This window comes from Salminus brasiliensis, chromosome 24 (genome assembly GCF_030463535.1).
Source record: "Salminus brasiliensis chromosome 24, fSalBra1.hap2, whole genome shotgun sequence".
NCBI lineage: Eukaryota > Metazoa > Chordata > Actinopteri > Characiformes > Bryconidae > Salminus > Salminus brasiliensis.
The window spans coordinates 15146187-15160146 of NC_132901.1; the positions used below are offsets into that span (position 1 = coordinate 15146187).

A 13960-nucleotide genomic window follows, 5' to 3' on the forward strand; every position below is an offset into this window, starting at 1 on the left:
GGTTTGAGTATCTTCTGGGGTTTTTAGCAAAACTGCCTCTAGATGTACTCATATTGGTGTAATAAAGAAAACATATCCAGTGGGCAGCAGTTCTGCAGACAGAAACAACCCTGTTGATAAGAGAGGTCAATGGTCAATATAGCCAAACTAGAAATACTGATAAACAGCTCTGAATGTTCAACATGTCCAATTTGAGGTGGATGAGCTACACGAGCAGAAGCTGTGGGATGTGGTATAACAGGAGATTTGCAGGATCTGCAGGAATTGCATGACCTTATTGCTGACAATATTGCTGATGTCATGTTTAAGCATTAAACAGATTTTCATTTCTATTTTATAGCTCAAGGTGATCAAAAATACATCATGATACAGAGTTTGAAGACTTGGAAAGCGGCTCAGAGCTACTGTCGACTCTATCACACTGACCTGGTCAGCGTCAGGAACCTGGAAGAGAACATGCAGATTCAAAAACTTATAGCACCAAATGAAAGACCTTTCATTGGCCTGTTTAAGGATAATTTCACATGGTCAGACAGCAGCAGTTACGCATTTAGATACTGGGGAAATGGCCATCCAACAACTGGCAATGTGAGTGACTGCTGTGTTGGTCTGTACATAACAAAGGGGGTTTGGGTATGTGGAAAGTGCTTTTTGGCACTCCCATTCTTCTGTTACACAGGTGAGTGATTGTGAAATCTGTTCAAATGACTTCTTATTCTAGTGGTTTAAAGAAATTATATTTCATTATGTTCCTGCTGTGCTTCTGCTTATTACAGTGCCTTGCAAAAATATTTAATATTACCTATTTTGTTACATTACAACCTTTATTTAAATGTTTTTTAATCTGAATTTGTGTTTAATTAAAAAAAAAAAAAAAAAAAAAAAAAAAAAAAAAAAAAAAAAAAAAAAATATATATATATATATATATATATATATATATATATATAAAACTCTCAGACAAGGCAAAGGAGGCATTCATTCCCAAGCAGAGACTGGAATATCTGTCCATCTGTCCTTTACTTACAGACAGAAATAGAAAGGCTCGTTTTGAGTTTGCCAAAAGGCATGTTGAAGACTCCCCAAATGTATGGAGGATTTTTTTTATAGCAGCTGGGACTTGGAAACTGGTCTGAGTAATTGACGCAAAAAGTGGATCTACAGATACTGGGGGTGAATCCTTTGGGCCCTTGAGCAAGGCCCTTTACCCTCTCTGCTTCCCGGGTGCTGGAGTGGCTGCCCACCACTCTGGGTGTGTGTGTACTCACTGCCCCTAGTTCACTAGTGTGTGTGTGTGTTCACTACCACAGATGGGTTAAATGCGGAGGGCACATTTGTACATAGTACAGTGACAAATATGTGCACCTTTACCTTTTTTACCTTTACCAATAAGAAAAAGTTGTAAATGTAAATGAAACTATGCAAACCCTCACATAATCCATTTTAATTCAAGGTTGTGTGGTAAGAAAACATGAAAAATGCTGAAAAATGTGAATACTTTTGCAAGGTACTGTATATGTATGCTAGCGGATGTGAGTTTGTTCTCTAAATCTGCTGCTAATAAAGTCAATGATTTCAAATCTGTTTATTGCTGTAGAGAAAAAGAAGCAAATATTAAAAGTGGAGGTACAGTCAGATCAGAATATCAATGACCCTGCAGTGAAGGCAGCTATTTTAGAGAAGGTGAGTCTCTACTCTGAAGCTTGCTATTTGGGAAACATCTCTGAGAACATCTGTGAAAATTCTACCACAACAAGAATTTGTTCTTCCTGAGAGTTATTTGTCAAAGATACTAAAAAGGAGGTTTATGAGTCTTAATATTTGTGTTCACCCATTAATAATACATTCAGCTACTTTTAGTTACACCTATTTTTGACACAGATGTGCACATACACTCACATTGATTGTCTAGATTCTGAACTCTATGACTCTATGGAGCAGATCAACATGAACCTGTTGGTACCATGCCAGAGGTGGGCCAGAGGGATATAAAGCCCCCCAGCATTGAGCTGTGGAGCAGTGGAGTGGAGAACTGTGTTCACTTGAATGATGGTGCTCCATTCACTACTTTAGAGATGAGTTGGGGAGATTGGGATGAGGTGGAATGTTGGTCATTCAACATGTTGACCTCACTAATGGACTTGTTGCCTTCTCTGGACAGTAGAGACAGTTACTCCTCTTTTTTTTTAGTACCACCATACCACCAGCATATCACCATATGTTAATGATTGAAAAGTACATTACACTAGAGTGAGAGCAGGGCTGTCTGGAATATTATGTAACAAACATCTGTCTCTGTTCCTCAGATCTGGCAGGAACTGAAGGATCACAAAATGTCAGATAAGACCAGACTGACATGGATGCTGCATCCAGATGGAAATGTGTTTCACAAATCAAAACCACCCATTAATACCATTACAAAATGTGTCTGAAACAAAATAAATGTATACACTCACTACCTGGGGTGCTTTAACAATAGATATTAAATTATAGATATTATAATAGATATTAAATTATATCACTATCTGGGTCCTATTAAGAAATATTACACTGGGCCCCACCACCTCACCGGCCAAAGCATGACACCCTTAAAAATGTTGCACTGTGCATACAACGGAATTCATTATTTGATGCAAGACTGATACCCTATATATGTGCTAAATATCATGTAATATTTTACAGTAATTACAGTGTTTGAATAATTTATTATAAAAAAGAACTGTACGATTTTTTCAATAATAAAAATAAAACAAAAAATCCCATTAAGCCCATGCAAATGTGCCAAGTGACTTTGTCAGTGCTGCTCACCTCCTTCTTCAGTTACATGAATAGCTGCGAAAAACTTTGCCTGCGTTGATTAAATGTTTTGTGAAGATATAAAAAAATAACATTAGCCTGCTTTACTACAGACGAAATTAACAGGTTCATTCTTTTTACCACTCATAGACTACACCTTCTTCTGACATACTGTATTTTTTCTTTTCTCTCTTGCACTGCTCGCAATTACAAATAGCACCTGTTTTGAGGCGGACTGCACCATTTAATGTAAAAACTCTAGGCATTAAATGTTGCACTGTCACAGGCACTGTCATGCCTCTGCCAAAAGTTCTTTTGTTACATTTCTGTCCTGCTAGATCTGCCCCGGTCAGCTGTTAGTGCTACTTGGAAACTGCAAGTGCTATGAAATGGAAACATCATAGAGCAACAACACGAAACATGTACAAATCTGCTGCATCACTTCCAGAGTTCCAAAACTGCCTCTGTAATCAACATCAACACAGGGACTGTGCAAGCAGCACCCACTGCTGACTCAGATGTGCAAACGTACACACACAGCTTGTCTTGTCCCTGTTGAGAAATATTGACAATATAATAGAAATCCCTGGAGCAGATAAACATCAATCTATTGGCACCATGCCTAATGCCAGGCATGGGCTAGAGAGGTATAAAGCCCGCCCGCATTGAGCAGTAAAGCAGTGGAACTGTGTTCTCTGGAATGACAGTGCTTCATCCGATACTTTTGTCCATTTAATGTATATCAATAAGTGGAAATTCTAAGTCTGTTTATTTTTGGGAATTATAAAAAATGTACTAAATATACTACTACTATACTAAATTAATTCATCAATTATTTCTAAACTCAACATGTATTACAGTAATAACCTTATTTTGTTAGTTTTGGTTGGCAAAAAAGGGACACATTTGTGAGGGGTATGGTAATTCTTTTTTTTATCAAAACATTATTTAAGCCCATCTGAAAGTTCTAGTTATCGCACAAATGGTGAATACGAGCATAAGCCTAATCAACCTAACAGTTTATTTGAGCTCTAAAGGTCACCTTCAGAAGATGCCAACCTCATTTTGCATTAGTTGTTTTCATGAAGTTTGCATAACAGGGACATACGAGTAAACTTTACCACTTGCATTTCATGTTTCCCTAAAATACACACTTGCAATGTGACTTAATATAAGTTAAGTTTCATGGCAATATTTTTATTGTTTATTGATGTGGGGGGGAGGGGGCTGCCAACATACATATTGTTATATAATATCTTTCTGTTGTTTCTCCAACTAGGATAGAAAGGCAACTGATGAAGCTTTGATTTAAAATGATCTGTTTATTAGCAAAATGATCAATTACAAAACATTCTAAAAGCATGTTCATGAATCACACACTCAGTTCTTTATACATATACACATAATTTACATTGAGACACCTGTCTTCTAATCTGTTTACACCTTGGTGCATGTAACCTGGAACCAATAAGAACATATGAAGTGTTTGAATTAATTGCCTAATTAAAGTGTAGAGGATGCAAATGTTTCAAACATCAAAGGAGTACGAGTAATATGGGGTTGTTGGTCACACCCATCTCTTATCTCGTAAACCAATCAGTGAAGTAAAACATTAATGAAATAAAAGCTCACAATATGATGAGATATGAGGTTTTAAATATTGTTTGTGAATACCAACCTGTGACATGTCACAATCACTACAACTAATTCATATTTTTGTCAAACAATAGTGGTTAAATTCTTAAATTCACAGAAAACACATTAGGACCAGTGCACAGAAAGCCTGTTTAAGAGTAGTTAAAACATTGTCCTGCAAAACTGCCTTAACTGGCAGTGACAGCCATTCTGGTGATGAGCGGGACAAGCAACCCCTTACTGCTATGGTGTGGTTTTGAGTACATGTACATTTCACTCATTAATAACCTTAAACAATTTTACCTTATAAATAATGTGCAAAATATATATATATATGAAAAATAGAAAATCTTGAAATCTAGTTTCTGCAACGTCCCAGATAATTGCGCTGTGACAAGCAACACTGTGTTCTTTTATCTAAAGTCGTAGTCTGAAATAATTAGTAGAAATAAAAAAACAGTGATCTAGAAGCAATGTAATGTAATGTAATGCAATGTAGGGCTAAAATATAAAGACTACCGTTGTTTTATCTCGGGAAGATTTACTCTGTTAATCTGAGTACCTCTCTGAGCGCTTATGAGTCTTGGTTGCTCTCAGTGGTTTTTGGTTTCACATATTCTGAATAAACAGGTGAGGTTGTAGCCGGTGTGGTTGCACAGGTTAAGTCGGCAGTGTCCGGTTAGAGTCTCTAAATGGCCCCATAAAGACGGCTACTGCACTGACAGCATCATAACAAACTCTGCAGGACAAAAACAAAAAAAGATCAGAAGTTGGTAGTGTTTTCAAAGAATTCTTATTACTTTGTATGTATATGCATTATATGTATATATCAAATACAAAATTTATGTTTTTTTAATTCATGTGTAACCAGCGGATATTATAATCAACTTAAATCAGTGTTTACAGTTTGGTACAAACTTTTAAACTGGTACTAACTTGCAGCAGAACCGATGATAAGTATTTTATTAAAAAAGTTTGTTCTGAATGTACAAACAGGTTTAGCATTCTAGGTGCCAATTTGAAAATACTGATATTCACACTATTACAGAGCAGCTTTTCTTGTTTACTGATTTCAGATGCTTTGATAATTATTTGCTGAATGTATGCCTCTCTTTGATGAAATTGGCTGCTAATTGAGAATCTAGCTGGTAAGAGCATAACCTTATGCTAGTCGTCTGGTTAAGCTTACAGACCACCTTGTTCAAGCTGGTGATGGTGGTTGACCAATTTGGTTAATATGGTCACGCTAATTGGTCAGCTTTATCCAGCTGGTCATGGTAAAGCATGTTTGTCATGCTTGTCATGCTTGTAGACCAGCCAACCCATATGGAAAATAAATGGACACTTTTTTTTTCACTGTTTTTGATAAATGTGAAATACATTCTATTTCATTCCAAGATATATTTAATACATAAAATATGTATTTCAGAATATACTGGCTTTATGCCAAATATATTTCACCAAAAAAAAAATACTAAACACAGATATGTAGCATGTTTGGAGTATCTGCAAATAAGCATTTAACATGACAGTAACTAGTTTCATTTGGATATACAGTTAAGATGCAGTTGGAACATTTGATATATGTCTTGTTTATTAAACCAAGAACGAAACCAAATGTATTTTAAAATATATTTAATAAAACATATTCATTGGCCAATTTCATATATGGCAGAAAATAGATGTAAAATGTATTATAAAATACATTTAACAGATTCATACCATATTCATACATTGCAAAAATATATTCGATAGTGCAATTTTCCATATGGGTTATTTCTTTTAGCATGAGTACTTATCACATTTCATCATATAAAGGTATGGTTGGGTTAAATAATGCAATGATTCAAATTCAGTGTCATAACATGGCTTTAGTATTTGCTCCAGTGGTCGTCCCAGTGGTATCTCTAGTTTCAGGTTGTTAGATCACATGAATCGGGCCGCATACTTCATTCAGGCATCATCTCACACAAACATATAAACTAGAGACTGCTCATTTTTTTGTTACTATAATGCTTTTTAATTCTCTGTATCCTGCTGTCCATGCCAGCACTCCACGCATTACTGCTTTTCAATGTTAATTTCCTTGCAGCTAACTAATCATTCCTAAAATATTTTTTACAGACAATCAGATTAATAAAAATCCACATTGACAGATACCACTTGTCAGTGGTACTAATGTCTATTGGCTGATTGCACACAAGACACAGTTTTAAAGCCACCAATACCAGACACTACTGCTCTACAGAAGTGTTTCTAAGTTCTGTATGTGTGTGTAGGTGAGGTACCAACCATCAAAATCAACAGTGCCATCTCCATTGAGGTCCATCTCTTTCAGAATCTCCTCAAGCTCTCCTTTCTTCAGTTTTTCTCCCAGTAAAGTCTTTGCTGCCTCTTTCATCTCATCCAGAGTAATCTTCCCATCCCCATCTGTATCAAACTAACACACAGTAAAAGAAAGTGTTGGCGTCTTTAAATAGAATATACAGCATATACAACAGATGACAAAACACACACACACATATATATAAGGGATATATAGGCAGGCTCAGATGTATCTGTTACAATACTTTTGAACTGTCAAAAAAGTCAGTTTCACAGGCTAATATATCCTGTATTGCTGAAGGTAAGACTTGTATTAATATTATATACAATATTCCTGACCAAGATAACATTCTGAAACTGAAACATTCTGAGAGATTTCATGTTTGTTTGTGTTTACTCTAATGTTATAGAGTGTGTTATATATTATGTGTTATATATTGTTATTAATATATTGTTTTTTGGTTTCTTTAATCATGGTAAAATAATTTAATAACTTGGTGCATTTATACAAAATCCAGCTGATATACACCAATCAGCCATGACATTGGGCCATGATCGGGCCTTCATGAACATCAGTGAGCCTTGGGAACCTTGGGTTTACTGGTTGTTCTTCCTTAGGAGCACTTTTGGTAGGTACTCACCACTGCATACCAGAAAACCCCCCTAAAAGACTTGCCTGATGTTTTGGAGATACATTTTTCCTTTACCACATCGCCATCTTCACTTCAACGCATCAACTTCAAGAACTAAACAGCTTTACTGCATCTTCTTTACTGTTAATCAATCCTCTCACTTTGGACTTGCAGTGTTCAATTTTACACTACATGAATCCAAACAGAGAAGAATATAGTCTATGTGTGTGGTTACCTGTTTAAAGGAGCACTTTATTTCTTTCAGTCCGAGCATATGAGCCGTTTCCACCATCATCCTAGGCCCCATCAGCTCACAGAAGTCATCAAAATCCATTAGACCACCCACTGCAACCACACAACCACACACACATATGCAGTGCAGTATATATAAAAGCATATTTTATTTTTACTGAAAAGGTCAGAAACAATGTATTTAATAGAAAAGGGCTTATTTACAATATGATAACAATATGAGACATATTCACACACATACACACTCACACTGGACACTCACACCTCATCTTAATCTGCTGAATAATCTCCAGCAGCTCCATCTCAGTGGGCATGTAGCCCATGGTCCTCATGCACTCGGCCAGGTCCTTATAGTTCAGGTAGCCATCCTGGTCATAATCAAACTCCTTAAATGCATCTGCAAGTTCTGAGAAAACACACACATCAACTTTCTAACATCACTATGAGTGATTTTAACAATTAATCTTCTTTGGAAAAAAATCAGGTGAGATTATAAATATGCAATTGTGTGTAGTCATATCAATTTACAATTATGTTTCCTTACTGAAGGTACTGAAGACATTCCTTGAGGATTCCCTTCAACCACAGTAATAAGTGATAAACCCCCAAAACTACAGTATATAATAATATTATAATATAATACTATAAACTATTATAAGTATAATAATAACTGTCAGTAGTCTAAGGTTCAACATGAAATACAAGATTCTAAGTGTTTTAATCATACTTTCTCTGAACAGTTGTACTAACCGGAACTGCACTATGGGTTTGACTGTGGATTTTGTAATACTAACTCACTTATCATTTCACTCAGTTAGTAATTTAATGAATCTGAAATAACAGTACTCACCATCTAATTCTGCTTGAGATAGTTCTCTTTCCTAAAGGACAAAAGAAATACTAGAGTCAGATATGTATTTTTCTGGATATTTTTCTCAAGAATTGCATTTCAGAACATTCTTATAAATGTCTAAGTCTTTGACCTGCAGCCCGCCCAACCCCCCAGAACTACTGCCTATTTAATAGGCCTACGTCAGATTCAACTTGTTGGTCAAACCAAGGAAGCATGTGATTAAGGGCGGTCAGAAACTCTTCCTGATTCAATTAAATATATCCAGGTTTACTCTGAAAGTGTCGTCATGGGACAATTAAGCTTGTTTATCCAGACTTGAAAACTTTACGTTGCTGTATCAGTCAATTAATCAAGTCAGTTCCCTCTCTTTCTCCCTTTTCTCAGTTGCTTTTATATTTCTATAATAATATGTATTAGTGATGTTCCAGCAATTTTTTACATAATACTCCACTTTCAATTGACAATTAACTGATGAGCAGTTTAATAGCCATGTGTTTCCTGTTCCTGTTTCCTTGTTATTTCATGACAAATTATGAATAAAAGTTTGATTCCAAGTGTTAAATTTGCCTTTGATTGCTGTTATTGACAATTCTTAATATGCGGTCCAAATAGGTGAAAGAGGCCATCATTAGACTTGAAAAAAACAAACAAACATATCAGAGAAATAGCATAAACATTTATTAACTAAGTACGTTCAAAAGAAAGCATGCTTGGGGAGCTCAGCAGCATCAAAAAGGCCATAATCATGGAGACAACTGAAGTGCATGACAGCAGAATTGTTTTCTTGCTAAAGAAAAAAAAATGTTCACAATATCTAGGTAAGGCAAGAACACTCAATTTGAGAGATGCCTTTATTAATGTAAATATAGAGGGTTTACTGCAAGATGCAAAACACTGGTAACACTCAATAACTAAAAGTCCAGATTAGACTTTGTATGGCTGCTGATGGAACTGGATGGTGTTTATTGATAATATGCCTGTTGACTGAAATATGATGTACATGTGTATGATGTAACACTAAATAATGTAAAAAGAGATATACCTTCTTCTTGCAAACATTCAAATTCTGCAAAATTGATATGAGGGTGCTTTACAGTAATGATGGTTATTAACTGAAAATATACAGAAAAAGCAACCCAGGAGCTTTTTAAGGCAAGAAATTGAAGGCGAGTAAATCAGTTACTGGAAATCAATCCAGTCAAGCAAGACACTCAGCTTTTAGTAAGCATTTTGAGTGTTTAATTTCAAATCCAGTGTGGTAGTTTATAGAGAGAAAATGACTTAAAATGTGTCACTCTCCAAATACTTATTGATGCGATTGTGTCCATGATATGGACAAAGGTATTGGTACACTAACTCATTCATTGTTTCTTCTGAAATTAGGGGTATTAAACATTTCTACTAAAGGTTTTCTACTAGATTTAGGAGCGTGCTGTGAGGATTTGATTGCTTTTAGCCACAAAAGCGTTAGTGAGGTCAGGAAGTTGGATGATTACCACCCTACCTCATGGAGCACCATCCAGTTCCACTGCTCCTATATACGGCTTTATACCCCTCTAGCCCACGCATAACATTAGGCATGGTGCCAATGTGTTCATGTTTATCCACTCCAGAGAGTCCTATTCTAAATGCTAAATGCATTCATTAGAAGGGGTGTACACACACATTTGAACATGTAGTGTATGGTTTTGCTGTTCAAGCAAATCAAAACATTTATCCTCAAAATGCACAAAAACATTCCCACACCCTTCCCCACATACAAAGCAACCTACTATGAAGCTCTCACATTAGCATACATAGGCTCAGCACATTTGCCTGCACAGACTGTTGCTGTTTACCCTCAAAGTCACCAAGTCATGACTAAGAACACTGCAGTTGAAGAGTGCCTGAACGTTGCCCTCTTCGTCCTGCCCTATACTTAAGCCCTACTGAGTCTAATTAACAGAGGCATTGAGCCACGCAAATGAGCTATTACAGCAGACTGAGGGAGGTGAACACAGGATTACACTTTCTGCACTGTATACAAGGCATTGCATAAGACATACACAAGAGATCAAATGCAAGGTTGGGTGACTTTTCATTTCATTAGTTAATTTGTGGATGTGTAAATGTATGTGCCATATTTGAAAGATTTCTTCTTTCCCTGATGCCCACTTACTTTGTGTACCAGAGTAGCTATAATTCATTCATTAGAATGACAATTTTCCAAACTTTCTTTATCCCTATATATATATATATATATATATATATATATATATATATATATATATATATATATATATATATAGCTCAGATAGCTCTTTGGATTTCACCATGGTAATAACACACATTTCACCAATCAAGAGCAAAACAAACAAAATGTTAGAAGTTTGGTGAGTCTAATTTTAGACATCTGAAGTAGTAATAAATGTGTCCAGACTAAATTAAATATATATATATATATATATATATATATATAACTTCTGACATTTTCTGACAGTGCTCTTGATTGGTAAAAGGTCTGTTATTACCATGGTGAAATCCAAAGAGCTATCAGAGGCCTTCAGAAATCTGTATAAAGCTAAAGCTGAAACATCACACAGCTGATAGAGTTCTGCATGGAGGAAAAACATTCACCCAGCTGATGTCAGAGACTGGTAGATCATTATAGGAAATGTCTAACAGAAGTTATTTCAGCCAAAGGGGGACATACCAGCTATTAGGGCACAATGTGTTCTATCTTCTTCCTAATAACTAATAACTATGTTGTACAAATGCTTTTAGACTTCAGTTATTGGTTCAGTTATATTGCCTCCATATCTTAATATTGTTTAAATAAAGATCAAATGTCCATATGTTTTAATATATTAAAAAAGACAAAGGTTTTCATGGAGTGTCCTACCTACATTACTGTATATAAGGCCCACATTCTACGTTTCTTCTTCACCCACTTATCCACTTACATGTGTCATTACTGGGACCCAAACAGGCCTCATCGTTACAGCCCACCTTAATCTTACATGGTTCCCATGTTAAACCCCTACTGGTCCCATCACTGAGCCTGGAGCAGGGCCAGTATAGAATCCATGCACTGGTTCCCTGTTGGGCTACTCATACAGGTTTCACAGGGGCATGTTATTAAGGGGTTTTTCATGATAGTGTGTGTGGTCACCAGCATGGTACAAAGAAAGTGTTGAGTGTGTGTGTGTGTACCTGTCCAAAAACACTGTTGAGCAGGTTTGTGTAGACTTCCTCATTGGACTTCTTGCCTTTTGATTTCTTTGGTGTTTCCCCCGTAGGTGTCTTCCGGAGGGCAGGCTTAAGAGCGGCAGCATCAGCTGATTGAGGAGTTTTGGTACTGGGGATAGGAGAAAGAAATGGTCATGCAGGGAAACTGAGAAAGATACCACCTCTGTGTTGCTTTATCATGCAGTTAGTGGCTGGGGGATGCTCTCCCTAACTCCTTTAGAAGGCCACCATTGCAGCAGTTGTCAAATTCAGCTGGGGGTTGTTTCGGTGAGACATGAGAAATCATGAGTGTGGCACGAGAGCCTGAGATTAGAGCTAATTGCTTAAGTTGGCAGCCCTGTGTTTACTCTCTTTAGAGGTTGACACCTATAAGTACATAGCCAGAGGAATGGGCATGTGTAAAATGGGCTTATGTAATGTTGCGTCCTATACACAAAACAGAACATTTCCTGTACCTGTCAGTGGAGGGTGTTCTCTCTGACTTCTGTGCCATTCTACAAGAAAGAAGGAGAGAATAATAAGCAGAGTACTGGTTATAATTACCACAATTCTGGTTCTATATATAACCATTTTTAGAAGTTTCATCATATAAAATCATATACAATTACCATTTAATAGAACCAAGAAAATAACCATTTAACCAGGCAAAGAACCATATATGCATTTAAAGGGTCATTTCAATTGTAATTTAAGTTGTCAATTTTAAAAAGGCTCTTCAATGCACCACTCAAAAGACAAATAAAAACAATTTAACCAGGAGAAGAAACATTCACATACTCAAATGGTTCTTTGAGAATATAGACTTGTTATATAGAATTTGTATAAATAATACATTTAAATGGTATGAATCAATGCTGGCTGCATTCTAATTAACACTAATTAAAAATCAATGTAATTATATACACTATATAGACAAATGTATTGGGACATCTGCTCATTCATTGCTTCTGAAATTAAGGGTATTAAATTACTTTAATCTGCTTTTGTTGGAGTAACTGTCTCTACTGTCCAGGGGAGACTTCCTAATAGATAATATAGCCTCACCCTTACCTCACCCTAAACTACCCAACTTTTCTCAAATGTATTAGATATCCTTCCAGGGAACACAGTCCCACTGCTCCACAGCTCAATGCTGAGGACGAGGGGTGTATCCCTCTAGCCCATGCCTGGCATTAGACACGGTGGCTGTATGTTGATTTTTATTCCTATGTTGAGTCTATGTGTTCATTTGCACCTATAGTTGAACCTAATATAACAGTGTCGTTTGCGCTGCTTTCTACTGTAATAAAAAAGTACCCGGTCATTTATGGAACAATCACTGCTGCATTCAGCAGCAACACTAATCAACCAACAACCGCAAAACCCACCCGCCCCAGCTGCCCCACACTGTCCTACCTTCAGTCAATGAAACAGGCCTCAGAAGAAAGAGATGAGTGCTAAATGAGTATGCTCCTCTTTTGCCGTCACTCCACCAAGTGACTGTTCACATGTGAATGGCCTGTCCAGATCTTTTGACTTTCAGGCGTTCTCTCATCCCTCCTCCTCCTCCTCCTCCTCCTCCTCTTCTTCCATGCTCCCTCTTTCCATCAGGGGACTAAGAGGTGATTATCTGGCTAAATGTGGTCAGATTAGACACAGAAACGTGCAAGTGTGTGTGTGACTGTGGAGCAAAGCCGGAGGGGGACCACAGGACGTTCACACTAGTGATAAGCAGATTGTACTAATGAATATTTCAGAGAAAGAAGCAGAAAATACTTTACATTTTTTAAGCATAACCAATTAACTAGGTAAACAATACTGTTTTAAATAGATCAGTAGAGTTTGCAATGTGTACAGATTAGATCACATGCAACTATTGACTTTTAAGATTAATTCAAATCAAAGTGTATGTGACAAATTGTAACACATGAAATATTAACAATTAAAAATCAGTTAAAAAATGAAGAGCACAACAAAACAGCATTGGTGTGCATTTTAATTAATTCTATTAGGGATTCGTTGGACCAAGTATAAAAACTAAACTTTTTTTGCAAAAACTATGTTCTCATATGAGGCCAAAGGGTCAAAGATTTTAAAAGTTAAGCATCATGGTGCAGAGAAGCAGAAATGTAATGTCCCCATATGAGGACGCAGAGTCTCAAGAGGATACAAGGCTCTAGGCAAGGCCACCCTCTTGTCTTATCTTCATGTTTTAGTCATACCTAAAGGAACATAAAGTATCAGTTTTACCTTAATAACAGC

General features: G+C 36.5%; 1 protein-coding gene across 1 annotated transcript; it reads right to left on the reverse strand.

Annotated features, from left to right (window-relative positions):
* Positions 1-4116: 4116 nt before the first annotated feature.
* LOC140546757 (calcium-binding protein 2) lies at positions 4117-13511 on the reverse strand. Its single transcript, XM_072670153.1, has 8 exons — positions 13115-13511; positions 12175-12213; positions 11684-11828; positions 8489-8519; positions 7901-8044; positions 7622-7731; positions 6722-6869; positions 4117-5168 (listed from the first exon to the last, which is right to left on the reverse strand). Exons 2-8 carry the CDS (start codon positions 12210-12212, stop codon positions 5140-5142), a joined length of 645 nt encoding a protein of 214 aa, XP_072526254.1. The 5' UTR covers position 12213; positions 13115-13511; the 3' UTR covers positions 4117-5139.
* Between the last annotated feature and the right edge of the window lie 449 nt (positions 13512-13960).

Bases quoted from the DNA above. Each gene is read 5' to 3' on its own strand.
- LOC140546757 (XM_072670153.1), bottom strand. From the start codon at position 12,212: ATGGCACAGAAGTCAGAGAGAACACCCTCCACTGACAG. The intron at 8,520-11,683 runs GTACACACACAC...TTTGTCCTTTAG, and splicing joins TCAACAGTGTTTTTGGACAG to GAAAGAGAACTATCTCAAGC. The intron at 5,169-6,721 runs GTTGGTACCTCA...TTTGTCCTGCAG, and splicing joins TGGCACTGTTGATTTTGATG to AGTTTGTTATGATGCTGTCA.